This window comes from Pipistrellus kuhlii, unplaced genomic scaffold (assembly GCF_014108245.1).
Source record: "Pipistrellus kuhlii isolate mPipKuh1 unplaced genomic scaffold, mPipKuh1.p scaffold_m20_p_6, whole genome shotgun sequence".
Taxonomy (NCBI): domain Eukaryota; kingdom Metazoa; phylum Chordata; class Mammalia; order Chiroptera; family Vespertilionidae; genus Pipistrellus; species Pipistrellus kuhlii.
Window position 1 is genome coordinate 53,824,377 of NW_023425562.1, and position 26,301 is coordinate 53,850,677.

A 26,301-nucleotide genomic window follows, 5' to 3' on the forward strand; every position below is an offset into this window, starting at 1 on the left:
TCTCGCCTTCCCCACCTCGGCTTTCAGAGGAAGCTGGCCTGGCCAGCACCCAGAGCTGTGAGACAATACATCTCTGTTGTTTGTGGTGCTTCGTTCCAGGAGCCGTGGAAACGGATGCGGGTGATATTGGGTATAGCATGCAAGTGTGTTTGGCCTCACTCATCCTGGCTCCGGGATGACCCCTGTACCTAAGAGCCAAGCCCTGGAGGGTTTGGATCTCCGCAGCAGAGAGCACGGGGCCCTGGCAGGAGGCACTGTGAACAGGGGCCTCCCAGCTAGCGAGCAGAGGGAAGCCGGCTTGCAGGCTGGGTACGTGAAAGGGAGAAGCAGTGGGGAGAGATGCGAAGCCCCGCATTCGCCCCGCAGGGCTGAGCCTTGGGCTGGCTAGAAGGGGCCGTGGGAAACAGGAGTCAGGGAGACCTCCAGGAACCCATGCCCACGTCCACCTCCTGCCGCTCCGGCAAGCTCCCGCAGAGCGAGCGCGGCCCTGCGGGCTCCTTGGCACAGCAGCGGTGGCGCTCTGGCTTCCCGCAGGCCGCAGGGCAGGGTCCCCAGAACAGCACGTGGAGCTGCGGGAGGGCTGGCAGCCCAGCAGGGGCCTTGGCAGGTGCCTCCGGGCCAGAGGGGGACAATGAGCTCAGAGATGAGAGGAACTCCAAAGCCAGGCCGTGGCAGAGCCAGGCCAAGGGGCCATCCATCACACACCCCCAACACCCTCCCTGTCTCCCTCACACAAGGGCCAGACAGGAAATAAACACAGGATTCTCTGCGGTGACAGTGATGGGGGGACAGACACACGGCAGGGGCCGGAGACAGACAGGTGGCTGCTGGTCTCACTCTTGTGGGAGACTGAACCAAGTTCCACAGCTCACCCCAGCTTCGTTACCCAACCACCACTTCGCCTATCTCAGGCCAGACGGCTGCAGCCCGTGTCCTGTGGGAGGGACTCTTCTCCCTGCCCCCTGCCAGGGGCAACATGACCCGATCAGAGAGACGGCCGGAGCCTAAGGGGGCGAGGGACACAGCCCAAACTCATGGACTCCAACATCAGTGAACATTTATTTTCTTTCCTAGGCCTCCGGTGAAGAAGGTCAACGTCACCACGTCGTAGGCAGAGCGCGGACAGCCAGGGGAAGTAGCCTGTCCTCTGGGCCTGGCAGGGGGATGCCAGGGGCAGGCAGGACCTGGTCGTCCTGCCAGAGGACAGCAGAGAAGGCTGCGCCGCCTCAGCACCTGACGGGAAAGCCCTTCTCCACAGAGCGCAGAGGGGCGTCCTTCAGAGGCTGGGAGACCTGCTTCGGGGAGGAGGCGGCCGGCCGGCGCGGGCACTGCCGATCTCTGCAGGTTGGGCCTGGACGCCTGGGACAGGACTGAGCGGGCCGACTGGGCCGTGGAGACTGACTAGGGCTACTGCAAGGCAGAGGAGGGCGGGGGCCCCGGGAAGGTGAACCTGCTGGCCTGGACCCCAGAGCCCGAGGCTGATGATAACAAGGAAGCGGGGGAGGAGACACTCGTGTGCCGGCTGGCCGTGTCCTTGCTAGGAGGAGGCAGGTCCTTAAAGATGTTGTGGGTCACCATGCGGGTCAGCCGGCCCTGCTGGTCTGTGACCTTCTGCATCAGGAAGTCAGGCTGGTGGGTGGGTGCCAGTTCGTTGAAGTACAGGTTTTGGTAGACCAGAGGTGAGAACTGTGGGGGAGGAAGGGGGGGAACAGAGCAGGGCGTGTGGGGACCGGCAGGGGGCACCTGGGCCAAGAGCAGGCTCGCAAGAAGGATGGGCGTGGGGTCTTTCCAGGCCAACGAATCTCCAGGGTGCTCTGGCTGCCACGGACGGCCACAGCCTGCTGGGCCCACAAGCCCACCAGGCTGAGGCTCCCCAGCCCTCCTCTTGGAGCTGGCAACCATCCTGTGAGGCTGGCACTGGACTGTCCCCATCTCAGAATGAGACCTCAGGCTGGACCCTGCGTGGGGCTCCGGCACAAGGAGCTCCCACGCCTGCCGTTGGCGCTCGCCAAGATGCCCCTGGAGCCCCGTCTCCAGGGGAGGGTGGGGAGGCCAAGCGGTCCCTTTTCTCCTTGACCTTCCCCCCCCGCCCGGGACAGAGAGCTCCCTCACTTATTCTGAGTCCCCACCACAGAGGCTGGGCGCTCCCGTGATGCCCCTATGGAGGGTGAGGAGGGAGAGGCTAAACGAGGCTGGGATCTGCCCAAGTAAGAGACAGGATGGGGCTCAAAGCGGGTCCCTCTCAAGTCGCCACCCCTTTCTCTCCCCAGGAAAGCCCCCCCCACCCCCATTCCCGCCGCCTCTTACTGACTGGGTTCCTGGCACCATCACACCTGTGTCTGCCCTGGAGGAGCCCACCATATGGAGGCATGCACAGTAAACACGCTAACCAACTAATAGCCAGCCCCTGGGAAATGCTTGGAAGGCTGTGAAGGTACCAGGCCCATGGAGTTCATCCTCTCGTGAGGCCCAACGAGGCTTGTCCCCAAGGACAAAACCTGAGTCCACGGTTTCAACCGGAGCCTTGGGCAAACAAGGTCACACTGAAAGGGTCCTGCTCAGAACCCCGTTGAAGGACCCATGTTCCCGTCACCCCGCTGGAGGCCCCTGTGGGCACTGGTGGCGCCTCCAGCCCCAGCCCCTCAGGGAGCGCCCCACCCTGCCACACCTGGGACTTCGTCAGGCCAAGCTGCACGTTGGTGGACAGGAGTCCGGGACTCCGCAACCGCTCCTTGGGCTTGTACCAGGCTCCCAGGATTTTGCTCACCTGCAAGAGTCATGGGTGGGAGTGAAGGCTCAGGACTGAGAGCTCAGGGCCCATCAAACCCCTCTCCCTCCCCCCCCCTCCACCCCGGGTCCCCTACAAAGCCTGACCTGCTTGTCCTTGGACTCCCACTTGTGCCAGGTGTTCTCAATGTCTTCCAGGGAGCGCTCTCCAGCCCATGGGGACGCCAGGGTTATCTTCTGCAGGTTGGCCCAAGCTTCCGCCTCCGTGTCTGCTTTCCCGTTCAGCAGAGCCAGGAGTGCCACCTCCTCCCGCCGCTGGTAATCCAGGGCCTCAGCAAGATCCCGCTCCTCCCTAAGGTGAGGGGCTTTCCTTCATACGATGCCCTCCACACCACAAGCCCACCCAGGAACCCCAAGAGGGTGTCTCCCTCCTGGATCTGATCCTCTCCAGCCTTCTCGTTCCTCCCATACGGCAGTCTGCCCAGGGCACACGTCACTGATGTTAGCGAAGCCCAGATTAAGCTGGTTCCCAACAAGTCCTGTGATTCTTCCCATGACCCTGTGCTCTCCCCCATGGAGGTCTGACACTCTATCCTGACCTTACCTATACTTCCCCTTTGGAATACTTAACTGTCCTCTCCCAGGGAAACCCTGCCTCTGCTTGTTTGATATCTTCCCATTGGACTATCAAGATGCCTTGACAGAAGCATCGGAGCCACAAGGACTCTGGGTGCCTGGAAAACTTGTACTTACATATCAAAACCCAACTCCCAAATCTCTTCTCCTATGAAGCCTTCCTTAAGTTAATCCACTCAGTCAGGGGACTGTCCTCAGCCATCCCTGTTCTTTTATTTTAATATATTTTTTATTGATTTCAGAGAGGAAGGGAGAGGGAGAGAGAGAGAGAGGAGAGACATCAGTGATGAGAATCATTGATCCGCTGCCTCCTGCACTCCCCACCCTGAGGATCAAGCCTGCAACTCAGGCATTTGGCCTGACAGGGAATCAAACCATGACCTCCTGGTTCATAGGTCAATGCTCTACCACCGAGCCATGCAGGGAAGGCCCATTCCTGTTCTTAATATCCATCACTTATCACAGGGAATAGCAGCCATGAGTTTGCATGTCCACCTCCCCAGTGCACTGGGAGTTATCAGAAGCAGGACTCATGCTTGAATGGTTTGGGATCTCTAGAACTTAGTAATAGGGCCTGGCAACCAGCAGGGCCTTAATAAATAATTTTTGAATAACCTAAAATTATCCAAGATTAGGTCAGGGTAGAGCAAGTGGGGAGGAGGAGCCTGTAGAGGAAAGAACAGGTGGCAAGCCTTCTGTGACTCGGAAAAAGAATACAGTGTCTGTTCAGGACCGGAGCCTGGGCACTCTCCTGCCAGGGCCCTGTGGCCACAGAGAAGCCAGCACTGGCAAATCTGAATCTGGCTCTGGGGCAGGGTCCCATCTAAGGACGTGGGTTTTTATGTGGCAAAGTCAAATGCTCCATCTTTCAGCTGAGCTGAGCTGCAAGAACAGGCTCTTAGGCCACAGCTGCCACCTGTGGAGCCGAGTTTCCAGCAGGTCCCAAGCCTTTGGCCTTCCAGAGCTTTCCCTGAATGTGCCCAGCACCACCCCATGCAGGTGAGGTGGCCTGGGACCTGGAGAGGCTCCCAGCACCCGCTCCGTGGGACAGAGGAAACCAGGTAACTCACGGCAGCCCCGAATAGATCTTCTTGGAGGCGTGTATGGATTCACTCTTTTTCTTTAAGCTTTTATGTAGTTCATCATCAACAAAATATTGGACAGTCTTCAGCCTGCTCCAAACTTGCAGGCCAAATGTCCCTGTGATTTAATCAGACCCAACTCAGTGACAATGATCAGACTAGCCTCCCCCACTCTGAACCTCTGCCCCACACCCTCCACCCTCGAGTCAGTCAGCAATCCCTTATGCCTGCCCCACACTTCCTGATGCCCACCATACGTCAGGCATTATGCTGGCGACTCAACAAATACGCTAGCCCTAGTGTATACTTGGAGCTCAGGCCTAAGACATCCTGCCCCACAGGTAGGAGAGAGTACTAGGGCAAGTGCTGAGTGATCCTCAGTTGGGCTTTAAGTAGCTCCTGTATGAAATGGCAGTGACATAAAATGATCAGGGGGACCGGACATGGGGCTGGGGAGGAACAGGCCTGGAGTAGAAAGCAGATTGTGAGCACAGAGACACATGAGTCCTACTACTTCTGGGCAGGGGCAGGGTATTGTAGTAGGCCACTGCCCTGCTGCAGACTTTTTTCTTTTTTTTTAATTAAGCAAAACAAAACAGGTATGTTACAAAACCATACTTCTATAAAAACCATTGGAGAGCTGTAGAAGCAAAGAAAATAGATGAACTAAAATTACAGAAAGGAAAATGTCTTTCCAAGAAGAACTGGAAATCAGGGCTTGCTTTCTTTTCTGGGAACATTTTCTGAATCAGGACACAGGCTGGGTGAGAATCATGCTCAGCTTAGCAGAAGGAAGAGAAACCAACAGAGCCTCTGGCAGCCATTTTGGCCGGCATGATGGAGTAAGTCCAGGGGAGTTCCAAGTGCAGAGTTCCTTTTCCCACTGGACATTTACTTAGTACTGGGGGAGCTGAGGGTCTGGGGTTAGGCTAGGAAGACAGAGTGAGATCGTTGGGGGACAGTGGCCCACTGGAGGAAGAAGCCTACAACAAACACAACAGACTTCACCCCAGAGACCATTGAAGACAGAAGTAAAAATCTACCTAAAGATGCAGTTCAGTCCCAACCCAGCTCAGCTCCTGGTTGTACTGGAATGTGCAGCCCTATGCACAGAAAAGAGCAAATGTAATGGAGGAAAATCATTATCAACTTTGCTCTCTACAGTCCTTTATACAAAGTTCAGAAAAGTTTTATTTTGAAGTATTTCTGTTTTGTTTTGTTTTGTTTTGTTTTTTAATGCATGTGACATGTGAAAAAATAGAAAAATGTAACCGATAATCAAAAGAAGAAATAAGCATTAGAATCAGACCCACAGATAATTCAGACATTGGAATTCGCAGATAAAGGCTTCAAAATAACTATCATAAGTAATGTTAAACAAAATAAAGGAAGATAGAACAAAATGGAGGAAGAAGAGGGGGGAATTTCAACAGTGAATTAGAATCTATAGAAAAGGACCAAATGAGTATTCTAGAGCTAACAAATGTAAAAATACAAGAATTGATCAGCTAGATTTAATAGCAGACTGGATATAGGAGACAGAATTAATAAACTGGAAGGCAGACCCGTAGAATAGATCCAAACTGGAATGGAGAGACTGAAGGAAAACTGGAGATGAAAGTTTCGGTGGAGAGAGTCACAGACGTGGGTGAATGCCTTGGATGGACAGGTATAGAGTTAAAACTAACGGGAAAGCTGACAGCCATGCCTGCAGGTCTGATATGTGCATCTGTAAGTATGCATGCAGCCAAAGAGAAGAAATTCAAAGAGCAGCTAATGAAACCAGAGAAGCTTCCCATATATACTCCACCACCTCTCCAGTCTAACTATGTTGAAGAGAAGCCTGGAAATTTACAAATGGGTTTCGTTTCCATCTGCACTGTTGGCCAGCGCAAGGATGCTTATGTCTTTGAGAAATATGGGGTAATAGAGAAATATGGGATAAATGAGAATATAGGATAACGGCTTTGTCAACAGGACTCAGATCTGAAATGAAGACCAAATCAGAGTCCACCTCAGGAGCCACAACACAGCTTATGCCTGACCCCAAGCTGGTGGATCACAGGCAGTCCCACCCAGAAGATGTCGACATCACAGCACTAGAAGCTGAAATAGTGAACAGGGAGAACCACAAGATGTGTGAGATTTCAAATAATAATATAGGGGGATCATGTCATGGGTATTTGTGACACATACAGCATAACAAAGCAAATGTATCCCTTTCATCTTCTAATGTATAGTTTGACCAATCACATAAGTGATTAAAACACAAACTGAAATACAATCCAAATGATATTAAATGATTGGCGAAGAGACAGAGGTAGTAGTATCAGGATGTATTTGATGACTTAAGGGTGTTTATAAACAAAAATATAGAGTAAATATGGGAACACCTATGAGACTAAGATCTGAAAAATATATGTATGTGTATATCTCAGTGCTTATACACACATATACTTGCTTTAGCCTTTTCTAATTAATATTAGCTAAATTAGAATGGTTTGTGAAAGGATATGGTCCCTGTCCTCTTTTTTCATTTCCTAGAGCTGTAATAAAATATGCATATTTAACCGGTTTGGCTCAGTGGATAGAGCTTAGGCCTGCAGACTGAAAGGTCCCAGGTTTGATTCTGGTCAAGAGCATGTACCTTGGTTGTGGGCACATCCCCAGTAGGGGATGTGCAGGAGGCAGCTGATACATGTTTCTCTCTCATCAATGCTCCTAACTCTCTATCCCTCTCCCTTCCTCTCTGTAAAAAATCAATAAAATGTATATGCATATTTTATTACAAAACAAAAGAAAGAAAAAATGGAAAGAACAGAGCATGCGTGACACGTGACAAAGTCAAATGTTTTGATATACACTTAATGGAACCACACAATGAGAGGAGAAAGAGAATGGGCAAAGAAATGTTGAAGAGATGATATCTGAAGATTTTTCAAAATGAATGAAGGACTCCAGATTGAAAAAGATCAGTGAACTCCAAGGAGGATAAATATAAATAAAATCACAATTTGCCACATCGTAGTCAAACTGCCACACAAAAAAAAGCAGTCAGAGAAAAATGAAAAATTACCTTCAAAGTATCAACTTACAATTGACTTTTCAAGAGAAAACAGAAGAATGGTCTTTTTTAAGTACTGAAAGAAAACATAAACTGTCAGCTGAGAATTATATATCCAGTAAAATAATAAAATTATATATCCAGTAAAATAATAAACTTTTAAGGCAAAATAAGGACGTTTTCAGAAAAATAAGAGCTTAAAGAATTGATCACTAGCAGATCAACTCTATAAGAAATAATAAAGGAAGTTCTCCAGACTAAAGGAAAATGATTGCAGACAGAACCCTGGGACTTCAGTAAGGAGCGAAGAGCAAGAGAAATGGGAAATGTGAGGGTAAATATAACTGCCCACAGGAGCATTAATAACAATGCCTTGTTGGAAGGGGTACCATCTGTAGAATAAAACATATGGGAGCATTAGCACAAACAACAGGAAAGCGAATGTAAGGTTCTTGCATAGGAAGTGGTATCAGGTCAAGAGTGCATGTTATTATCTAAAGGGCAACCAAAACAAAAACATGTCACTAAAAACAGGATAATTTTTAATTCTTGGTTAATCCAAAAGAAGACCAAAAAGCAAGAAGAAGAAGAAGAAGAAGAAGAAGAAGAAGAAGAAGAAGAAGAGGAGGAGGAGGAGGAGGAGGAGGAGGAGGAGGAGGAGGAGGAGGAGGAGGAGGAGGAGGAGGAAGAAGAAGAAGAAGAAGAAGAAGAAGAAGAAGAAGAAGAAGAAGAAGAAGGGGAGGAGGAGGAGGAGGAGGAGGAGGAGGAGGAGGAGGAAGGGAAAGAACAGATGGAATAAACAAAAAACAAATATCAGATGACAGACTAAACCATGAAAGTAATTTCATTAATATTTCATGGAATTAGACATCCAATGAAAAGGCAAAGATTATCAACGGAATGACAAATACGGCTCGGTATAAAGAATCAAGAATACTGCCGAAACTGGTTTGGCTCAGTGGTAGAGCGTTGGTCTGTGGACTGAAAGGTCCCGGGTTCAATTCCAGTCAAGAGCATGTACCTTGGTTGCGGGCACATCCCCAGTGGGGGATGTGCAAGAGGCAGCTGATCAATGATTCTCTCTCATCGATGTTTCTAACTCTATTCCTCTCTCTTCCTCTCTGTAAAAAATCAATAAAATATATTTTTAAAAGAATCAAGAATACAAAGAATATTTAAGAATATTTAAGAATATAAAGTATATTGACCTGGCTGGTGTGGCTGTTGATTGGGCATCATCCATGCACCAAAAGTTTGCCAGTTCAATTTTCAGTCAGGTCACAAGTATGGGCATGCCAGAGGCAGCTGATCGATGTTTTGTTCTCACATAGATGTTTCTCTCCCCCCCCCGCTTCCTCTCTCTCTAAAAATCTATTTTTTAAAATCTTTTTTTTTAAAGAAAATGAGAAATTTCATTGTAGAACAGGAATAAATTTAAAATATATGTTTAATGTAAACCCATAAGAGATGAAAATTCAAGAAATCCTAAGTGAATTTAAGAAAGTAATAATCCTGTGGCAGGAGAAAAGAGACCAATATAACGCAAGGAGGATGAATCCTCCACAGATGAGATGAGAAGAAACCAGACGTATTTTTAATGAACTTTAAACAACCTCATATGGCATGACAGATTATAATCCAGAAGATTCCAGCCACAGAGCTAGTCTGCAGCTACTACCAAGCACTTTGAAAGACTGTTTAGCAGAATTTACTGAGACTCAATGTATACACCTTGTGGCTCGGCAGTTCCAGTCCTAGATATATATCCAACAGAAATGCATACATTTGTTCAACAAAAAAATCTGTTTAAGAATATCCATAGCAGTGTTATAGTTAATAGAACAAAAAAATAAGCCAGAAACAACTCTAATGATCACCAGCAGTAGCACAGATGAAGAAATTATGGTATATCAACAACCGATTACTATTGAACAATGAGAACAAATAAACTACTACCTTCCACAAATGGCTGAATTGCACAAACAATAATGTTGAAAGAAAGAAGCCAGACACAAAGGATAACCTGTCACATTGCTTCATTTATACAAAGTTCAAAACCAGACGAAACCAAGCTCTGATTTTGGAAAATAGGATAGTGGTTGCTTTTGGAGGGGTCAGTATAGAGATGATCGGGTTGGGGGGATGAGGGGAGCCCCAAAGACTGGTAATGTCCTGTTTCTTTATATATAATGGAGGCTATATGGCTATAAACTTTGTGAAAATTCACCAAGATGAACCTCTAGATTTGGGCATTTTTCTGCATGTTATAATGTAAGAATTAAGTTGTTGTTTTTTTTAAGAAGAGAAAGAATATGTCTTATCAGATATATGATTTGCAAAAGAAATACAAAGACAGCCAAAACCAGTTTGGCTCAGTGGATAGAGCGTCGGCTTGGGGACTGAAGGGTCCCAGGTTCGATTCTGGTCAAGGGCATGTACCTTGGATGCGGGCACATCCCCAGTAGAGGGTGTGCAAGAGACAGCTGATCGATGACTCTCCCTCATCGATGTTTCTAACTCTCTATCTCTCTCCCTTCCTCTCTGTACAAAATCAATAAAATATATTTTTTAAAAAAAGAAATACAAAGACAAATAATAATGTGGGTGGGTGGACAGATCGCTGATGGATGGATGGATGGATGGACTGTCAAATGTGCAATTGAATAGATTCATATCCTGTAAAACTATTTGAACAAAGAAAGCTGCTGTGGTCTGAAACCCCCATCCCATGGATTATAGGGTTTCTTGTCAATTTATGTTCTAACAGGGAGAGGGACAGGAAGGGCCATGGGGCATGGCTGAACTTCAGCAGGGCCCATACCAATGGCATCGCCGGAGAGTCTCCAAGCCTTGACGTCCCGGTCATGGCCTGCACTAAGCACCAGCTCATAGCTGTCCACATACAGGATGTCTGCCACACTATCCAAATGGCCCTTCCAGGTCATCAGAAGCGTGGGGGGAGCCAGGGAAATGGTCTGGCCATCAATGACCTACAGGAGACCGTACAGAATAATTACTTACAGCAAGACCATCGCATCGGCTCATCAGAGGGCACCGGGGACTAGACGAAACAGAGCCCTCAGGGCCAGGAGACACTCCTGCATGAATTTCTGGTGACCTTAGTTAAGTCCCCGCACTTCTCTGGCCCTCACTGCCCCTTTGGTAAAATCATAAAAAGCACTTACAGCCCTAACTGGTTTGACTCAGTAGATAGAGCACTGGCCTGCGGACTAAAGGGTCCCAGGTTTGATTCTGGTCAAGGGTACATGCTCTGGTTGTAGCTTCGACCCTCAGTGCAGGAGGCAGCTGATCAATGATTATTTTTTTAAGCATTTACATATTGCTATATTATTTTTAATGTTTTTATTAATTTCAGAGAAAGGAAGAGGGAGAGAGAGAGGAATAGACATAATTGTTGAGAATCATTGATCGGCTGCCTCCTGCATGCCCCATGACTGGGGATCAAGCCCACACCCTGGGCATGTGCTCTGACTGGGAATCAAACGCTGACCACTGAGCAACACTGGCCAGGCATATTACTATATTACTTACCAATGCTCTCCCTATAGATTATTCCATTTGAACACAACAACCTTATGGGATGTGTATGAGTCTCACCATTCCACAAAGAAGAGAAGTGAGTCAGAAATGTTCAGTAACCAGCCCAAGCCACATGCTGAGATAGTGATGGGGTTAGGAGAAGAATCCAGGTCTTCTGAAGTATTCACTTGGGCATTGGTAGTAGAATAGGATGAATAGGGGATGGCATATCATATTATAGTATGAAAAAATAAACTGTTCTTAACAGCAAAATTAGTGAAAATATCCACGACCATTGTAAAAACAAAAACAAACAACAACAAAAAGATTAATTAATGGGGCCCAGCCGGGGTGGCTCAGTGGTTGAACATCAATCCAGGAACCAAGAGGTCACTGGTCTGATTCCCAGTTAGGGCACATGCCCACTTTGCAGGCTCAATCCCTAGTAGGGGGTGTGCAGGAGGCAGCCAATCAATAATTCTCTCTCATCATTGATGTTCCAATCTCTCTCTCCCTTCCTCTCTGAAATCAATTTAAATATATTTTTAAAGTATTAAAATATGTAATACTTTCAACAATAAAGATTTAAAAAGAAAACATCTAAAAAGGAGAAATAATTATAATAATCTGAGCAATAAAGATTTATTAAATTTGAAAAAAATAAATAAAATATAAAAGAAAATACCATTATAACAACTTTATGCTATTACAATTTAAAAAAAAGATTAATGAAGGGGAACATATTTTACCATATTCAAGTATATTAAGTCACAATAGTACAAACTTTAAACAAAACAATGGAAGACAATAGAGAGCTCACAAACCAACCCAAATAAAACTTTGGTATATGATAAAAGTGGCAGGAAAGCTGTGGTAATACAGAGCAGGACCCAGTAGACTATGCTGGAATACCTGATGAACTCCTAAGGGAAACTTAAATTATTGTCATATATCTTACAACTTAATGAACTGTAGATGGGTCAAAAAATTATTTTCAATGAAACCATAAAACATCTAAAAGAAACTATGTGTGACTATTTATCTTACCTCTGAATAAGCTTAAAAGAGAAAATAAGTCTGTAGATTCAAATTTGGAGTCACTAGCAAATCAATACCTTCAAAAATAAAATTAAAAGGCAAATGACAAATTGGGAGAAATATTTGCAATATATGTGACAGACGATGAGTTAATACCTTTTAATATATTTTAAAATAAGTATATGTCATTTACAAAAAGATGGTTACCACAACAGAAAAATGGGCAAAGGGCATGAAGAGGTAATTCACAAAATTATACATGGTCAATAAAATAAGGAAAGGTGTCAACATCATTAACAAGCAAAGTTATCTTTATTAAAATCAAAAGAAATCATTTGTATCTAAAAATCAGCCAAAAGTGTTTGGTTTGTGTGGGTTTTTGTGGGTTTTTGTTTTGGTTTTTTTTTCCACTTCAAACATTTATTTATGTATTGAATGCCTTCTCTAAGCAAGGCACTCTGATTGACCCATCAGTCCTACACTCGGATGAATACCACCAATACCTTACGTTGTGAAAGATAAAGCAAAACAGGCTAGTAAAGTGCAAAATTGTATAAACTTTCTGGAATGCAGTTTGGCAGTATCCACTAAAGGCCTTAGAAAGGTTGATGTTCTTTTTTTCTATTTAATGCTTTTTTTCCCCAGTTTTCAATATATTCAATATCATTTTGTATTAGTTTCAAGTGTACAGCTTAGTGGTTAGACAATCATACACTTTATAAAGTTTTCTCCCTGGTATTTCCGGTACCCACCAGCACCATACATAGTAATTACAATATTATTGACGATAGTTCCGATGCTGTAGACATCCCCGTGACTATTTTGTAACAACCAATCTGTGTTTCTCCGTATCTTCACCTTTTTCACCCGGTCCTCCAACCCCTCTCCCCTCTGGCAACCACCATTCCCTTCTCGGTAACTATGAGTCTGCTGCTATCTTGTTTGTTCACTTATTCATATTATTCTTTAAATTTCATATAAGTGAAATCAAATGGTATTTTGTCTTTCTCTGACTGGCTTATTTCACTTAGCATAATACTCTCTAGGCCCATCCATGCTGTCACAAAAGGTAAAATTTTATTCTTTTTGTATTTCCAAAGTGGAATCACTGGGTCATAGGCAGTTCCATTTAAAATTTATATTCTTCTGCATACTATCTCCTTGGAATACATTACCAGATGTGAAGATAAACAGCTACAAACAAATAAAAAAGATTCATGAAAAACAATTTTTTGCTCTATAATTTTATACTATTAAAAACGTTTTTATTAAAATATAATTCACATACAATTTACTCGTTTACAGTGCTCACTTCGATGGTTTTTAGTATATTCACAGAGTTTGCCATCACCATCACAATCAAATTTAGACCATTTCATCACCCATAGTTTGTATAAATGGAATCATATAGTATGTGACTGGCTTCCTTCACTTAACATAATGTCTACAAGGTTCCTCATGCTGTAACATGCATTGGTACTTCCTTCCTTTTTCCTGGAGTGCTGCCCCAGTGCCCCACCTCCATGGCGCACACGCAGGGCTGTGGAAAATCCGGCAGAAACCACACACAGCAGCCACGGTCCTGCCCCTACTGCCCTGCCCCAGCTGTGCAATGCCACCATCTTGAGACAACGTTATGCTGTGAGGGTAAATTTGCGTATTACCTCTTTATTATATAGGATACTAGCAAATACATGTAAACCATTCATTTCCAATACCAGATATTATTCTGTACAGTATATATACCACAATGTATTTTTCCAATCTACATTGATGGGCATTTGGGTTGTTTGAAATGTGAAGTTATTACAAATAGTAATCCTATCAACAGTCTTATTCATATTTCTTAGATTTCGCTTGGTTGTAAACCTAGGAGTAGAATTGCTGAGTTATGGAATAGGCACATCCAGCTTTAGTAGCTATAGCTCTCCAAAGTGATTTTACCAATGTACATTCCTACCAGCAGTGGAAATTCCAGTTGACCTGTATCCTTGCCAACATTTGGTATTGCTTGTCTTTTTAGTTTTAGTCATTGTAGTGGGTGTGCAATAGTATCACATTGTGGCTTTAATTTGCATTTTCCTGATAATGAAAAGGTGCTCAACTTCATTAGTCACCAGAGAAATACTGATTTTTGAACTATATAAATGTATTCCCTGCTCAAGAAAATACATAAATATTTTTATTATTTTTAAAAAGACTGCATGATTGCCCAATGTGTCCAAACCAACCAGACAACCTGGAACAGGAAACAGGAGAGACTCAGAATTTCAGTGCAAGCATCGTGGCCCAGCCATTTAGTAGAGCATAACCAATACTCTTCCTACCTCCTTCTGGTCCGAGGGGGTGTTGAATTGGATGTTGGACTGGATCAGTTTAGGAATTAAGAACTGGAACTTGTTTATTGCACTGGGTTGAGGTGACTGTCCCTCCGTGACTGTGCAGTATTCATCGATGTCCCAGACCTGGGCACGAAATGTGAATTAGTGGCCCAGCACCACTTCCCTCCAGCACAAGCTCACTCTGGACCCCTCCCAGACCCACTGCTTTAGCAGGGCGGCTCTTATTCACACCCCTAAGATAACCAGATGGTCAGACCCAGAAGGGGCCCAGGGAATCTTCTAGGTCAGACCCCTCACTAGCATGCAGAGAGGGTGGCCCCAGGACAAGACCCTCTTGCCTTGTGTCTCACCACAAAGCATGAAACCCGTCCCTGAAACAACTGGCCTCAGGTAAGATGCATGGCTGAGGGTGAACGGGCTTTAGGGAGACAAGGACGACACAGGATTCACTGGGGAAGGCTTCTTGGAGGGGCCTTTCGAACCAAACCCTCAGTCATTTACCGGGGCGCACCAGCGCAGGAGAGGACTTCTAAGGTAGCCCATCCTATTATTGCCCATTATTTCACAAATGAAAACATACCCTGAGGGAGTAGGGACTAGGCTAGGGCCACCTGTGACGAAGAGGGGGCTAGCATTTGGCTGACATCAGCCTCTCAGTCTCAGTGCCACCTTCCTCACCTTGATGAACCCTTTACTATCCCCTGTGACAAGAATGCAGTCATTTTCGTCAGTGGCCATGGCGCCCACGGTCACGTCTCCTTGGTCTTCGGAGTCCACGCGGAACTTCGCCAGCAGGCCTCCGTACCCATAGATGGACCAGGCGTAGATGTAGCCGTCAATGCAGCTGCTCAGCAGGGCGGCCGTCTGTGGCAGGCGAGGCCGGCTTTGCAGGAAGATTATCTGTGCGAGAGAGGCGGGCCTGCTCAGCTGGTCGCTGTCACACGGTGCTGAGGGGCCTGCCTGGCAGGTCACCACACTGATCTGGCCCCCGATAAACTAGATGCCCCGTGAGAATGGTGATGGGGCACCACACTTCCTCCCTCACTGGTAACCAGAAACATTTTGCCGAGCTATGAGCTCCTAGATGGCAAGGGGTTGTGTCTGTTTTTGTTCATGACTTTATCCTCAGCAACTAAGATGATGGAATAGATGCTGAATTGTCCTAAGGCTCAAACAAGATTTTCTAAGACCTGTAACTCAACCCAGAGCTCTTTGGAGGATGAGTTCATTCCCTTTCATATATATCATTACCGTGAGACATTTCTATTTTAATGTATAAACATTTCTAAAAAGCGTCTTGACCAAATTCTTCTTCAGGTCTTATTTGAATCATGCCCTTTGCTAATTCCCCCTTGTGCTCACTTTCGCTTACACGGTCACCCCTGTGGCTTACGAGAGGGCCACCTTGCGGAGTCACTCTGTACGGGGAGCATGTGAAGAGGGCTGCTCGCCCGGGACCACCTCGCACGAGGCAGAGAGAGCACAGTTAGGGATACAAAGTAAGTCAGGCCAAGCAACGGGAACTGGAGGCTTCGCGACTCAGACTAAGTCAGAAATTACAGTGGTGGCTTGTGGGTTCCCACAACATGCCTTCAACAACAACACTAGAAATCTCTTCTATTCTCATCCTGGGGTCCAAAACAAAATGTCCAACCTGCAGGTGCCAGGGTCACAGAACCAGGAGCTCCTAAACCAAAGAAAAAGGCAAGCATTTCCCCATTTTTGCAAGTGTACTTGTGCACTGCACAAAATGTGGACAGCACAGGTCGATGAGAAAAGATTAAATCACCCACAGGATCCCAATAACCAGAAATAATCACACTACGTTTTTAATGCATTTCCTTCAGCTTTTTTCTAATTGCATTGTCTATAAAGACTTTCATCATATCTCTTAAAAATGTAAAACATCCATGCAAGAACAGAAAAATATGCCAATGGAAAAACAGAGAGGGTTAGAAATAGATTATAGAAGATTATCATATATAATAATGATAGAATTTCAAGATAGTAGAGAAAAAATAAACTATTCAACAAATGGTATTTAATTAACTGGCTACCAATTTTTTAAAAAATCACACCATAGACAAAGTTACTTAGATGAAAAAAAAGCTGACTAAAAACATATAAAATCATAAATGTCTAGAAGAGGCAATGGTAAGATCTGTACACATATAATACCTTAATAAAAAAATAAATGTCTAGAAGAAAATACAAGTCCGGCCGGCATGGCTCAGTACTTAAGCATCAACATATGAACCAGGAGGTCCCAGTTCAGTTCCCAGTCAGGGCACATGCCCGGGTTTCAGGCTTGAGTGCAGGAAGCAGCTGATCAGTGATTCTCTCTCATCATTGATATTTCTCTCTCTCCTTCTCCCTTCAATAAAAATATATTTATTTATTTATTTATATATATATATATATATATATATATATATATATATATATATGTGTGTGTGTGTGTGTGTGTTTATATATATAAATATATATATATGTTTATCAATAAATATATATATGTTTATCAATAAAAATATATTTTAAAAGAAAAGATAACAAATTTTTCTGTGACCCTAAGCCTCAGTGTGATACCACAAAGGCAGATGAGGTGAAAATATTTTTAATACACAAACAGGCAAAGGATTAATTTCTAGAGCATATAAAGAGACCTAGAACTTAATAAAAAGAATTTAAAAAGTAGATGAATAGACATTTATTTCATTAAAGAAATACAAATATATGACAAATATACAGAAAGCTCAATATCACAAATAATCAAATAAATAACCCTCCAAAATGCTGTTTTCCAGTCACCAGACTAGCAGAAATGAATGGCTAATGGCCACCTCCTCTGTGAAGCCACCCCTGACCACCCTATTAAGACAGTAGTGTCCTCTTCACCTCCTATGCCATTCTCCCTGCCTTCTTCCCAGTGTTCTTGTTCCCTGCTGTGCTGGCTCTGCCCTGTGGCCTATCATTTATTTTACTCACTGAACTAGAATGTCAGCTCCATTAGGGCAGGGGTTCTCGTCCCTCACTGCTGCCCCCACGCCCAGTGCTTGGCACGTGGCACGTGCTCAGTGGGTAACTGTCTGTGCCCCGACAGAACTCAGTCACGGACCCATAAGGTGGGTCCTCTCCCTCAGTCAGAGTCATGGATTGAAAGGACTGGGGTCTGTTGGCAATTCTGCTCCCAGGAATCCATGCTTTCAATATATTCCCGTACATGCACAGAAACGCATATATAAGGGTGTCCAGTGCAGTGCTGAACGTAAGAGCTCCATGCGTGAACTAAGCTGCCAGTCTGTCAGTGGAAGGCTGGCTTCATCGTTTATGATACATTCAGCCTATGAGGCACTATGCAGGGATTAAAAGGCATAAGTCAAAAAATAAGCTGAATCTAAATTACTGCTATAAAGATACATCCATGGTATATAGTTAATTTAAAAAACAAAAACAAAAACAGTAAATGGCCCAGACAGCGTGACTCAGTGGTTGAGTGTCAACCTTTGAACCAGGAGATCATGGTTTGATTCTTGGATCTCCCATCAGGGCACATGTCTGAGTGGACTCAATCCCCAGTAGGGGCAGGGGGGTTGCAGGAGGCAGCCAATCAATGAGCTGGAAGACAGAGAAAGCAGCTCAGGTCCCTGTCCTTCCTTTCTGAAATCAATACAAATATCTTTAAAAAAAAAAAAAAAAAAAAAAAAAAAAAAAAAAAAAAAAAACTGCAAATGGCAGGACTATAATTTAGCTATAATCTAGCTATAATTTTACCTCCTTGGGCTAAAAATAAAAGGCCAAGGCTAAACCAATCCATTATCAGTGATGGCGACCATTACTTTTGGGATGGAATGGGGGCGGGGGGAGGCAGAAAGGATACATCGGGGACCTTTACTTTTCACTTTATGCACACTTCTTTTTCGTTTTTTACCAAAACAAAACCTTTAAAGGAGAGGAAAGCATGGTCAGGAGCCGGGGGAGAGAATGTGTGGAGGCTCGCCAGTCTCCGCTCCGGCGCTCAGGACCCAGCTCTGCAGGCCCGGCTCCCCTGCTCGAGGCCCTGGTCCCCTGGGGGAGGGGGCAGCCCGGCCTTTCCTAACACAGCTATGACTCTGGTCTTCACTGGCTCATCGCAGGCATTTAGGAAACCCATACGGTCTCTTAATGACCCCGGCTTTGCAGAGGAAAGCTGGAAGGGGCCTTTGATGACAGCACAGTGGGGGATGATTGGAGCCCGAAAGGGGAGAGGCACAGGAGGAAAGGAGAACAGATACGACCCAATCCCCCTCACGTGTCATACAGAGCACCTCACCGGAGCACAGGAGGGCATTTAAAGTGGATTCTGGAAATGCTCCTTTTCCTCCCTCCCAGGCCAGCACCCCCAACCAGGAGGGGGACACTGTTCACCTTCCTCGACAACCCCCCCCCCCAATACCGTGGAACTTCCCCCCAGACACAGCAGTCCTGAACCCAAATCCTGAGCAGTACCATCGTCTCCACCACACCTCTCCTGGCCCTGGGGAGAACCAGGCTGGGCCCCGATCCCCACGGGCACTGCATTTCCCAACCCCACCCCACTGTCCACCCCGGCTCACACCCCAGACCCGCCTGAGCATGGCCAACCTTCTCCACCGACGCATTCGACTGCTGGAACTCCCTCTTCTGCAGTTCCGCTTTCGTCCTTTCCTTCTCTTGGAGGAGTGACTGTCTCTGGTAGTACATTCTTAAGAGTCTGAGGCTGCCAACACTGTGTTGTTTCTGGGGGGAAAAATGAAAATGGGCCTCCCGGGTCTCCCTGGCTAATGGGGAACAGACGAGAGGCAGGTGCTGAAGGAGCGGTCCCCAGCCCCACGCAGTAGAGGCACCGCCCTGTGAAAGGCACAGCTGGGGTCTCACAGGCCCTGAGCCAATGGGAGTTGAGTTTGCTCTGGGGGAAGGCCCTCCCTTTGCCCTGGAAGAGATGCCCTGGCTAAAGGTCAGAATAAAGCAGTGTCTACAAGCCGTTGTTCGAGGAGATTTGAAGATGGTGATGGTATCAGTGACTTGTGGTGTTATCCAGGGGCTGCCCCTTACAGCAGAACTGACCCCCGGGGGGTCATATGGGATCCGGTTCTAGGCTACCTGGTGCCTGACAGGGACTGTGTGCCTCCGTTCCCAGGAGTCAGACGTCAGTGGCTAAAACTATCTGACTGGCTTCCAAGCCCCGTTCAAGAGATTACTGTCTCCACTGCAGGGTCTGAGGCCAAACCACCCCCGGTGAGTAGGGAGAGGGCAGCCCCCTGGCTCTTTCTTCCTACTCTGCCCCCCCACCCCCACCCCAATAGAACCTTCAGTGAAACTGGAAGAGTTGATCCTAGGGCAGACACCAGGGCTCAGAGGAGGAGGGAAGCGGTTTGCACCTAGGAGTCTGGTCTCCAGGGAGCTAAGGCTTATTGGGGAGGTAGGGGAGCCTTTATGGCTCCTCCCTGCTGGGGCAATGGGAGCTGGAACACAGAGAAAGCAGCCCAGGATCTAACTCCAGCTGCAGGTTCTCTGGTTGTCTTGCCTCCAGGTCCTGCCCATGAGCTTGCAGACATCAGGTCTAGTATGGGAAGGGACGATGGCCAGGCACGAGGCAACAGAGTGGGTTAGATACCATGGGCATAATCAGGGAGGTGCCTGCCTGGTCCAGCACACTCAAGAAAAGTGTGTTAACGAACCTAAAGGCATTCTGGGTAAAGTGCCTCCTAATAAGGAATCACACACACAGGAGGCAAGCTGAGGTGCCTAGAGGTGTCCATGAGGTCCGAAAGGCTGGCGACCACTGGTCTAGAGAGTAAGGGAGGATGCCCGGGTCAGTTCTTGCTCCCACCTGCAAGAGCACAGGCGTCTCTTCTGGCTCCTTGATCTTGGGGTGTCTCATCACAGGGGGTGCTGACATCAGGTTCCGCCTCGGTTTGGTGTTGGCCACAGTCTTGGTGCTGTGGTCCAGAGAATACACGCTGGATTTGTGTGCCCACTTCGGCTCCTCCACACAGGGGTCGCTGCTCCTGAGGCTCTCAACCACGCTCCCATCCTCTCTCTGCACCTGTGCCAGAGAGAGCAGCCCCCGGGGCTGGGCAATGTCCCGGGAGGAAATGCAGGGTCTCCCAGTCTAACACCAACAGCACAGGGCCCTCCAGGTGCCCAGAGCATGCTTCCCAGAAACTGAGCACCCTTAGAGGCATCAACCCAGCACCTGGGACCCTGTCCCTGGGCCAACCGCTAATGCCCTGAGTACCCATGGGCAGGAGACTGCTGCTGCGAGGAACTCAGTCTTCCCGTCTCTAAAATGGACAGTGGTTTCCAAATACTGTTTTTTAGGATGTTTTTCATCTTAAGGGAAAAGCTCCAAAGTATAAAATAGACAGAAAGCTGGGAGAAGCCTCTTCAATAGCTTCCAAGCATCTTTCCCCAACATGTTCCAAAAGCTACTGCATGAGGTGACCCCAAAGGCCCTTCCAGCTTTAAAGTGCAAAGATACGGCAATTCAGAGACTGTGTGGGTTTCCTAAGGCCTTGCCATGAGCTCAGTGAGCCCGGAGTGGTCATGTGTTCTAGAGACAGGTAAGACGTGAGCCATCTTCCAGGACAGAGTAATCTATGGAGAGAACACGTACCCCAAGGCTCTGGAGGGAAACTGCCTGGGTTTGACCCAGCACTTCTGGCTGTGTGACCTTGGGCAAGATGCATAACCTCTGTGTGCCTTAGTTTCCTCATTTGTCGAATGAGGTTAAGTATAGAAACTACTACCTACCTAGCTCCCAACCTCCTGCAGAACAAGTCACCACCATCCTCTCTACTTCCCAGGAGGCTCCCTCTACCCTCCTTCCCCGGGTCCAGTGCGATGCTGGCCCACAGCTAAGAGAAAGAGGAGAGAACAGCGTGTTCCTATTGGCCATACCCTCTGAAGCAGCAAGGGCAAGGGGCTCTGAGAGGCGTTGAATTTGAGGATGGGCTTGAGCATGTTGACGTTCCAGAAGAGGATGTCCCCGTTGTAGGAGGAGGTCCCGATGAACTGGTTCTGGTACTTGGACACACTCAGGATATCCTCGGTGTGGAAGGTCTCCCAGTGGTCGCACAAGATCACCGGCTTGGCCTTGTGGAACCTGCACACATGGCCAGAGGCAGGGGGGCTGAGAGCTCAGCCTTCATGCTCCATTGCAGGAGCCTGGACTCAGGGGAGGGCGCATGGGGTCGGGACAGGGCTGACGCCCTGCCCTGCTGACCTCATTTACTAAGCACCCATCATGCGCCTACTGTCAAGGCCCTGTTCGAGGGCTTCACGTAAACTAATCTTACAATTTGCACCACTCAGCCACTTGAGTAAGGACTCAGGTTTAGAGAAGAGGAAACCACTGCCCTGAAAAGGCCCTCTGAGGAGGAAGGGGTCTTTCACGTATATTTCTCCCCTCTGCCCGGAATGTTCTTCCTATCCCAAACTCTTAGCTGCTTCAGTAAGACCCCTCTGCTCACTCTTCAGATCCCACTCCCCTACCTATAAAATCCTTAGGTGAGCTTTTTCTGACCACCCCTCAGGCTAAATCATATTTCTGTCTCCTTCCCATAGAAACCTCTATCAATAGAATGTAGCGTTCCGAATGAAGTTATTTGATCAGCTCAACCCCATAGAGGCTCCAGCAAGATGGAGAATCTATCGTTCTTGTTTATACCCATCCCAGCACCTTCCACAAAGCGGAGAGCCCATCACCTCAGGGAGTGGTGAACAAATGGGTGGATGAGCAGGTGAAGCCGTGGACATTACCCACTGCTAATGGCCTGCTGGTGTTCTAACCGCCTGCAAAGCCGGGAAAGGAGGAGCCCACCTACCCACACGCACCCTTGCTACTCACTTGTACGAAGTGATTCTCTTATTCCACCCGCTCACGTAGAACACTTTATTCATATGGATAATCCCACTAATCTGTGGAAGGGGAAAGAAAACAGAACCCTAAGGTAACTCAGTGAAAACAGTTCTGGGCCTGGAATATCTTCCTAATCACACCAAGCAACAAGCCAACACTCCCCGCGTGAGGAGAATTCTCTAGAGAGGAGACCACCACATTTTTCTCAAGGTTTCCTCTCATCCCATCAGTTGACAGACTTGGAGGAAGCAAATCGGGTGGGTATCTATGTCCCCTTTCTAGGGGATGACTGAAAACAGACAAGGGACTTGGCTAAGGTCAAAGACCCAGTGATAAGACCTGGACTGGTACTCAACCCCTGGCTTCTTGACCATGTGCTCTTTCTGACCTGGTTAGAGGACTGTGCCATAGGCGTTAGGAATGGTCTCAAGTCCCAAAGTGGGACTGGTGGCTTTGGCGTGATGCCACACCCACAAACTGTCTCTGTAACTCTGCCAGGCATTTCCCAAACAGAGTCCAGCATGGGTGGCTCTGGATCACCTGCCGCCACTGCTAGGATCCCAAGCTCTCGTACGCACGTACATACGTGGGGTAAGAAATGCTAACAAACTAAAGCCAGTGGTGAACATTTGTAGAATGCTTATTAAGAACAGGGGCTATCTGGGGGAGATAATAGATCAGCCGAAGGACTTGTATACATGCATATAAATACAACCAATGGACACAAAACTCTGGTGAGGGAGGGTAAATATGGGAGGGGGGGGGCAATGTTAAAATATGTTCACAGATAATAATTTAATAAAAAATGTAAAAAAAAAAAAAAAAAAAAAAAAAAAGAACAGGGGCTATTGCCTTGTCTTCACTTTCCTCTTGAGGACAGAGGCTCAGGGAGACGTGAAGCCGCACAGTACCTGTGGACAGCCCTCAGGGGGGCATATGAAATGGGGGCCCCAGAGCCACGGGAGTTGTGCTTAGCTTCTCAAGAGGGTATGTATGGGGGGGGGCGGGCAATGTTAAAATATGTACACAGATAATAATTTAATAAAAAATGTAAAAAAAAAAAAAAAAAAAAGAACAGGGGCTATTGCCTTGTCTTCGATGGACCAGACTGACCTCCACCTTGTCGGGGTTGGGGAAGGTGAGCAGGCATTCGCCAGTGCCATAGTTCCACATCTTTATGGTGCCGTCACGCGACCCCGTGAGCAGGCACCGCTCGGGCTCATCCAGGGTCATGGCAGTCAGCTCCACTTGCTGGTCGCGGCTCACCAAGAACTCTACGGTCCTCTTGCCTGTGATGATCTCCCACACACTCACCACGCCGGTCACACTGCCGCTCACCACCTGCGGGGAGTACACCGGTGTCACAGCGAGGCCTCGCCCAGCCCCCCACCACACACACTGAGAAGACAGGCATTCACGGACCCCGGCTGCCAGATCACCCCCTCTGGAAAACAGGCCTTCCTCGGGGCAGTGCAGCCTGGCACAGCTCCTGAGAAGGAGCCAGTTTGGTGAAATTCCCTTGAACTCAGAAATGGCGTTTATCAGAATCTATCCAGAGAAAATAACCTCTAATTCGGGGGGGCGGGGGGGGGGGGACCTTTTACTGAAGCGTCATTAATGTCGGAGGTGGCACAGGAAATATAGTAACTGGCCCCTACGAAGGAAGTACAGAGAGTAGAAGATGGTCACTCCACTCAGTGCAACCTTTTGCTGCCATGGCAAGCATTCCAGTGCAACGGGAGGGTTGAGAACAACCCTCCTGCTGAGGATGCCCAGAAAAGCTGGGGTTGGGGGCTATAACTGTGGCAAAGCATTGAGGAGCCCAAAGTATGCAGGATGGTGGTGCCAGGAGCCAAGGTGAGAGGGAAATGCTGAGAGGCGAGCTCTGTGGCACATATAGCCTTCCCTGCCCAGAACCCAGGCCAGAAAAGGGGGCCAAGTAGAAACTTGGGGCCCTTTCGATCCCTACACCTCAGAAATCGTGTGCCCAGTTACCCTGACCAGCCCAGAGGTCTCTACTCAGGACCAGGGTGCTGCCCGCGGCCTGAGCCTCCCTCCCTTCCCTGAGTGGACAAAGTTGAACTAAGGCAGTGGTGGGCAGACTGCGGCTCTCGAGCCACATGTGGCTCTTTGGTCCCTTGAGTGTGGCTCTTCCACAAAATACCACGGCCTGGCAGTCTATTTTGAAGAAGTGGTGTTAGAAAAAGTTTAAGTTTAAAATTTTTGGCTCTCAAAAGAAATTTCAATCGTTGTACGGTTGATGTTTGGCTCTGCTGGATAATGAGTTTGCCAACCACTGAACTAGGGCTTCCCTAGAAAATGATGCCCAGGCCGAAACCGGTTTGGCTCAGTGAATAGAGCGTCAGCCTACAGACTGAAAGGTCCCAGGTTCAATTCCAGTCAAGGGCATGTACCTTGGTTGCGGGCACATCTCCACTGAGGGGTGTGCAAGAGGCAACTGATCGATGATTCTCTCTCATCGATGTTTCTAACTATCCCTCTCTCTTCCTCTCTGTAAAAAAATCAATAAAATATATTTTAAAAATAAATAAATAAAAATAAAATAGTCTCTCCCGAAAGAAAGAAAGAAAGAAAGAAAGAAAGAAAGAAAGAAAGAAAGAAAGAAAGAAAGAAAGAAAGAAAGAAAACGATGCCCAGGAACCCTGCAGAGCAGCCCACCCCTACCGTCCCATCTCACATTCACGTAAAGAAGGCTGCCTGTCAGAACTGACCTGGGGCAGCAGCCAGGAGCGCACAGGCTCAGAGGAGTCAGGCAATCCGCTGGCCAAGGGGCGGGGCTCCGTGGGCCAGCCCCTCTGCAGGGCTGTTTCTCATCCAGACCCCGCTGCCCCACCGCCATGAGAGTCCGCACTCCCGGCCACCTGCCCTGACCACCCCTTGGATCTGGACACCCCAGGAGGTGTGGGACCTGCCCCGAGCTAACCAGCTCCCCTGCCAGTCCCAGAGACCAGCTGGCCCGCTCACCTGCTTAAAAACCTTGCTGTAGAGGACAGCACACAGGGGCGCGCTGTAAGTCGTGGTCTTCTCCTCGGTTCTCCCAGGCTCCTCGGTCTCCACGTACCCTTTTAGGATCCCAATCTGTAATGAGGAGAAGGGCAGACCAGAGGGCTCTACCCTCATTGACTGGCCCCACGGAGAAACTTCCAGTAAACTGAGACATCAAGACAACCTAACTACTAGTACACATAGGACTGAGCCTGGCAAGACTCCTCTAAGCCCTACTCCATGTCACCCCTCTCTGAGACCGGGGCTCCCAAACCCTAGTGCTCCTAGACCCCCCAAAGTCCAAGTTCCCCTCTTATAACGTCTGAGAAGCATACAGCCTCAGTCCAGTGTCCTTTCTTCCAGGCTATCCCTACCCCAGGCTGAGCTAAGTATCTTTTTCCTGTGCTCCATGAAGCACCTAGCATAATGTCCACCATAATACATTGCATTTTCTACATTTCCTTCTACCCCATAGCTTCCTCCAGGGATCAGACAGTGTCTAAGTAATATATTCTCTGCCCCTAACAAAGAGCAGGGGGTTGATAATGTTTGATGACGTGAAATGATCTTCAAAGGTCTATTTAATTCAACCAACGCTGGCAGCCATTCTGACGCTCAGCAGAGATGAAGGAACCCACCACCTCCTAAATTTCAAGAACCCTACCGTGTGGGGGAGAGCCAGCCAAGGACATAAGAACAATATACGAGTCCCCGGCCAGAGTGGCCTGGCCAACAGAAGGTGCAAGGCCTCCGTGGAAATACCCCTAACTCTTAGCCACAAATGACACCCTTGTCTCCCTTCCCATCGTGGCTGCTGGTTGTCCTCACAGCTCCCTAAACTCCCATCTTGTCACAGGCCCCGGTGCCACCCTGCACAGGCAGCCCCTTGTGCTTCTCCTGGCCTGTGCTGTCCTCCAGGGTCAGAGTCAAGCCTAAGGTGACCAGACGTCCTGCTTTTGGCGGGACAGTCCCTATTTTTAACAATTT

At 47.5% G+C, this 26,301-nt stretch overlaps 1 protein-coding gene across 1 annotated transcript in view; it reads right to left on the bottom strand.

Moving 5' to 3' along the window:
* Positions 1 to 1,045: 1,045 nt before the first annotated feature.
* The window catches only part of EFCAB8 (EF-hand calcium binding domain 8), a 46,172-nt gene continuing 20,916 nt past the window's right edge, over positions 1,046 to 26,301 (bottom strand). Inside the window, exons 12-24 of the mRNA XM_036418796.2 lie at positions 25,294 to 25,407; positions 23,422 to 23,649; positions 22,297 to 22,367; positions 21,348 to 21,552; positions 20,278 to 20,493; positions 19,050 to 19,184; positions 15,108 to 15,329; positions 14,415 to 14,552; positions 10,331 to 10,499; positions 4,434 to 4,563; positions 2,875 to 3,079; positions 2,669 to 2,767; positions 1,046 to 1,686 (exon numbers count right to left, since the gene is read on the bottom strand). Of these exons, the coding sequence (XP_036274689.1) occupies positions 1,408 to 1,686; positions 2,669 to 2,767; positions 2,875 to 3,079; positions 4,434 to 4,563; positions 10,331 to 10,499; positions 14,415 to 14,552; positions 15,108 to 15,329; positions 19,050 to 19,184; positions 20,278 to 20,493; positions 21,348 to 21,552; positions 22,297 to 22,367; positions 23,422 to 23,649; positions 25,294 to 25,407 (2,211 nt within the window). The 3' untranslated portion in view covers positions 1,046 to 1,407. The remainder of the gene's footprint in view (positions 1,687 to 2,668; positions 2,768 to 2,874; positions 3,080 to 4,433; positions 4,564 to 10,330; positions 10,500 to 14,414; positions 14,553 to 15,107; positions 15,330 to 19,049; positions 19,185 to 20,277; positions 20,494 to 21,347; positions 21,553 to 22,296; positions 22,368 to 23,421; positions 23,650 to 25,293; positions 25,408 to 26,301) is intronic.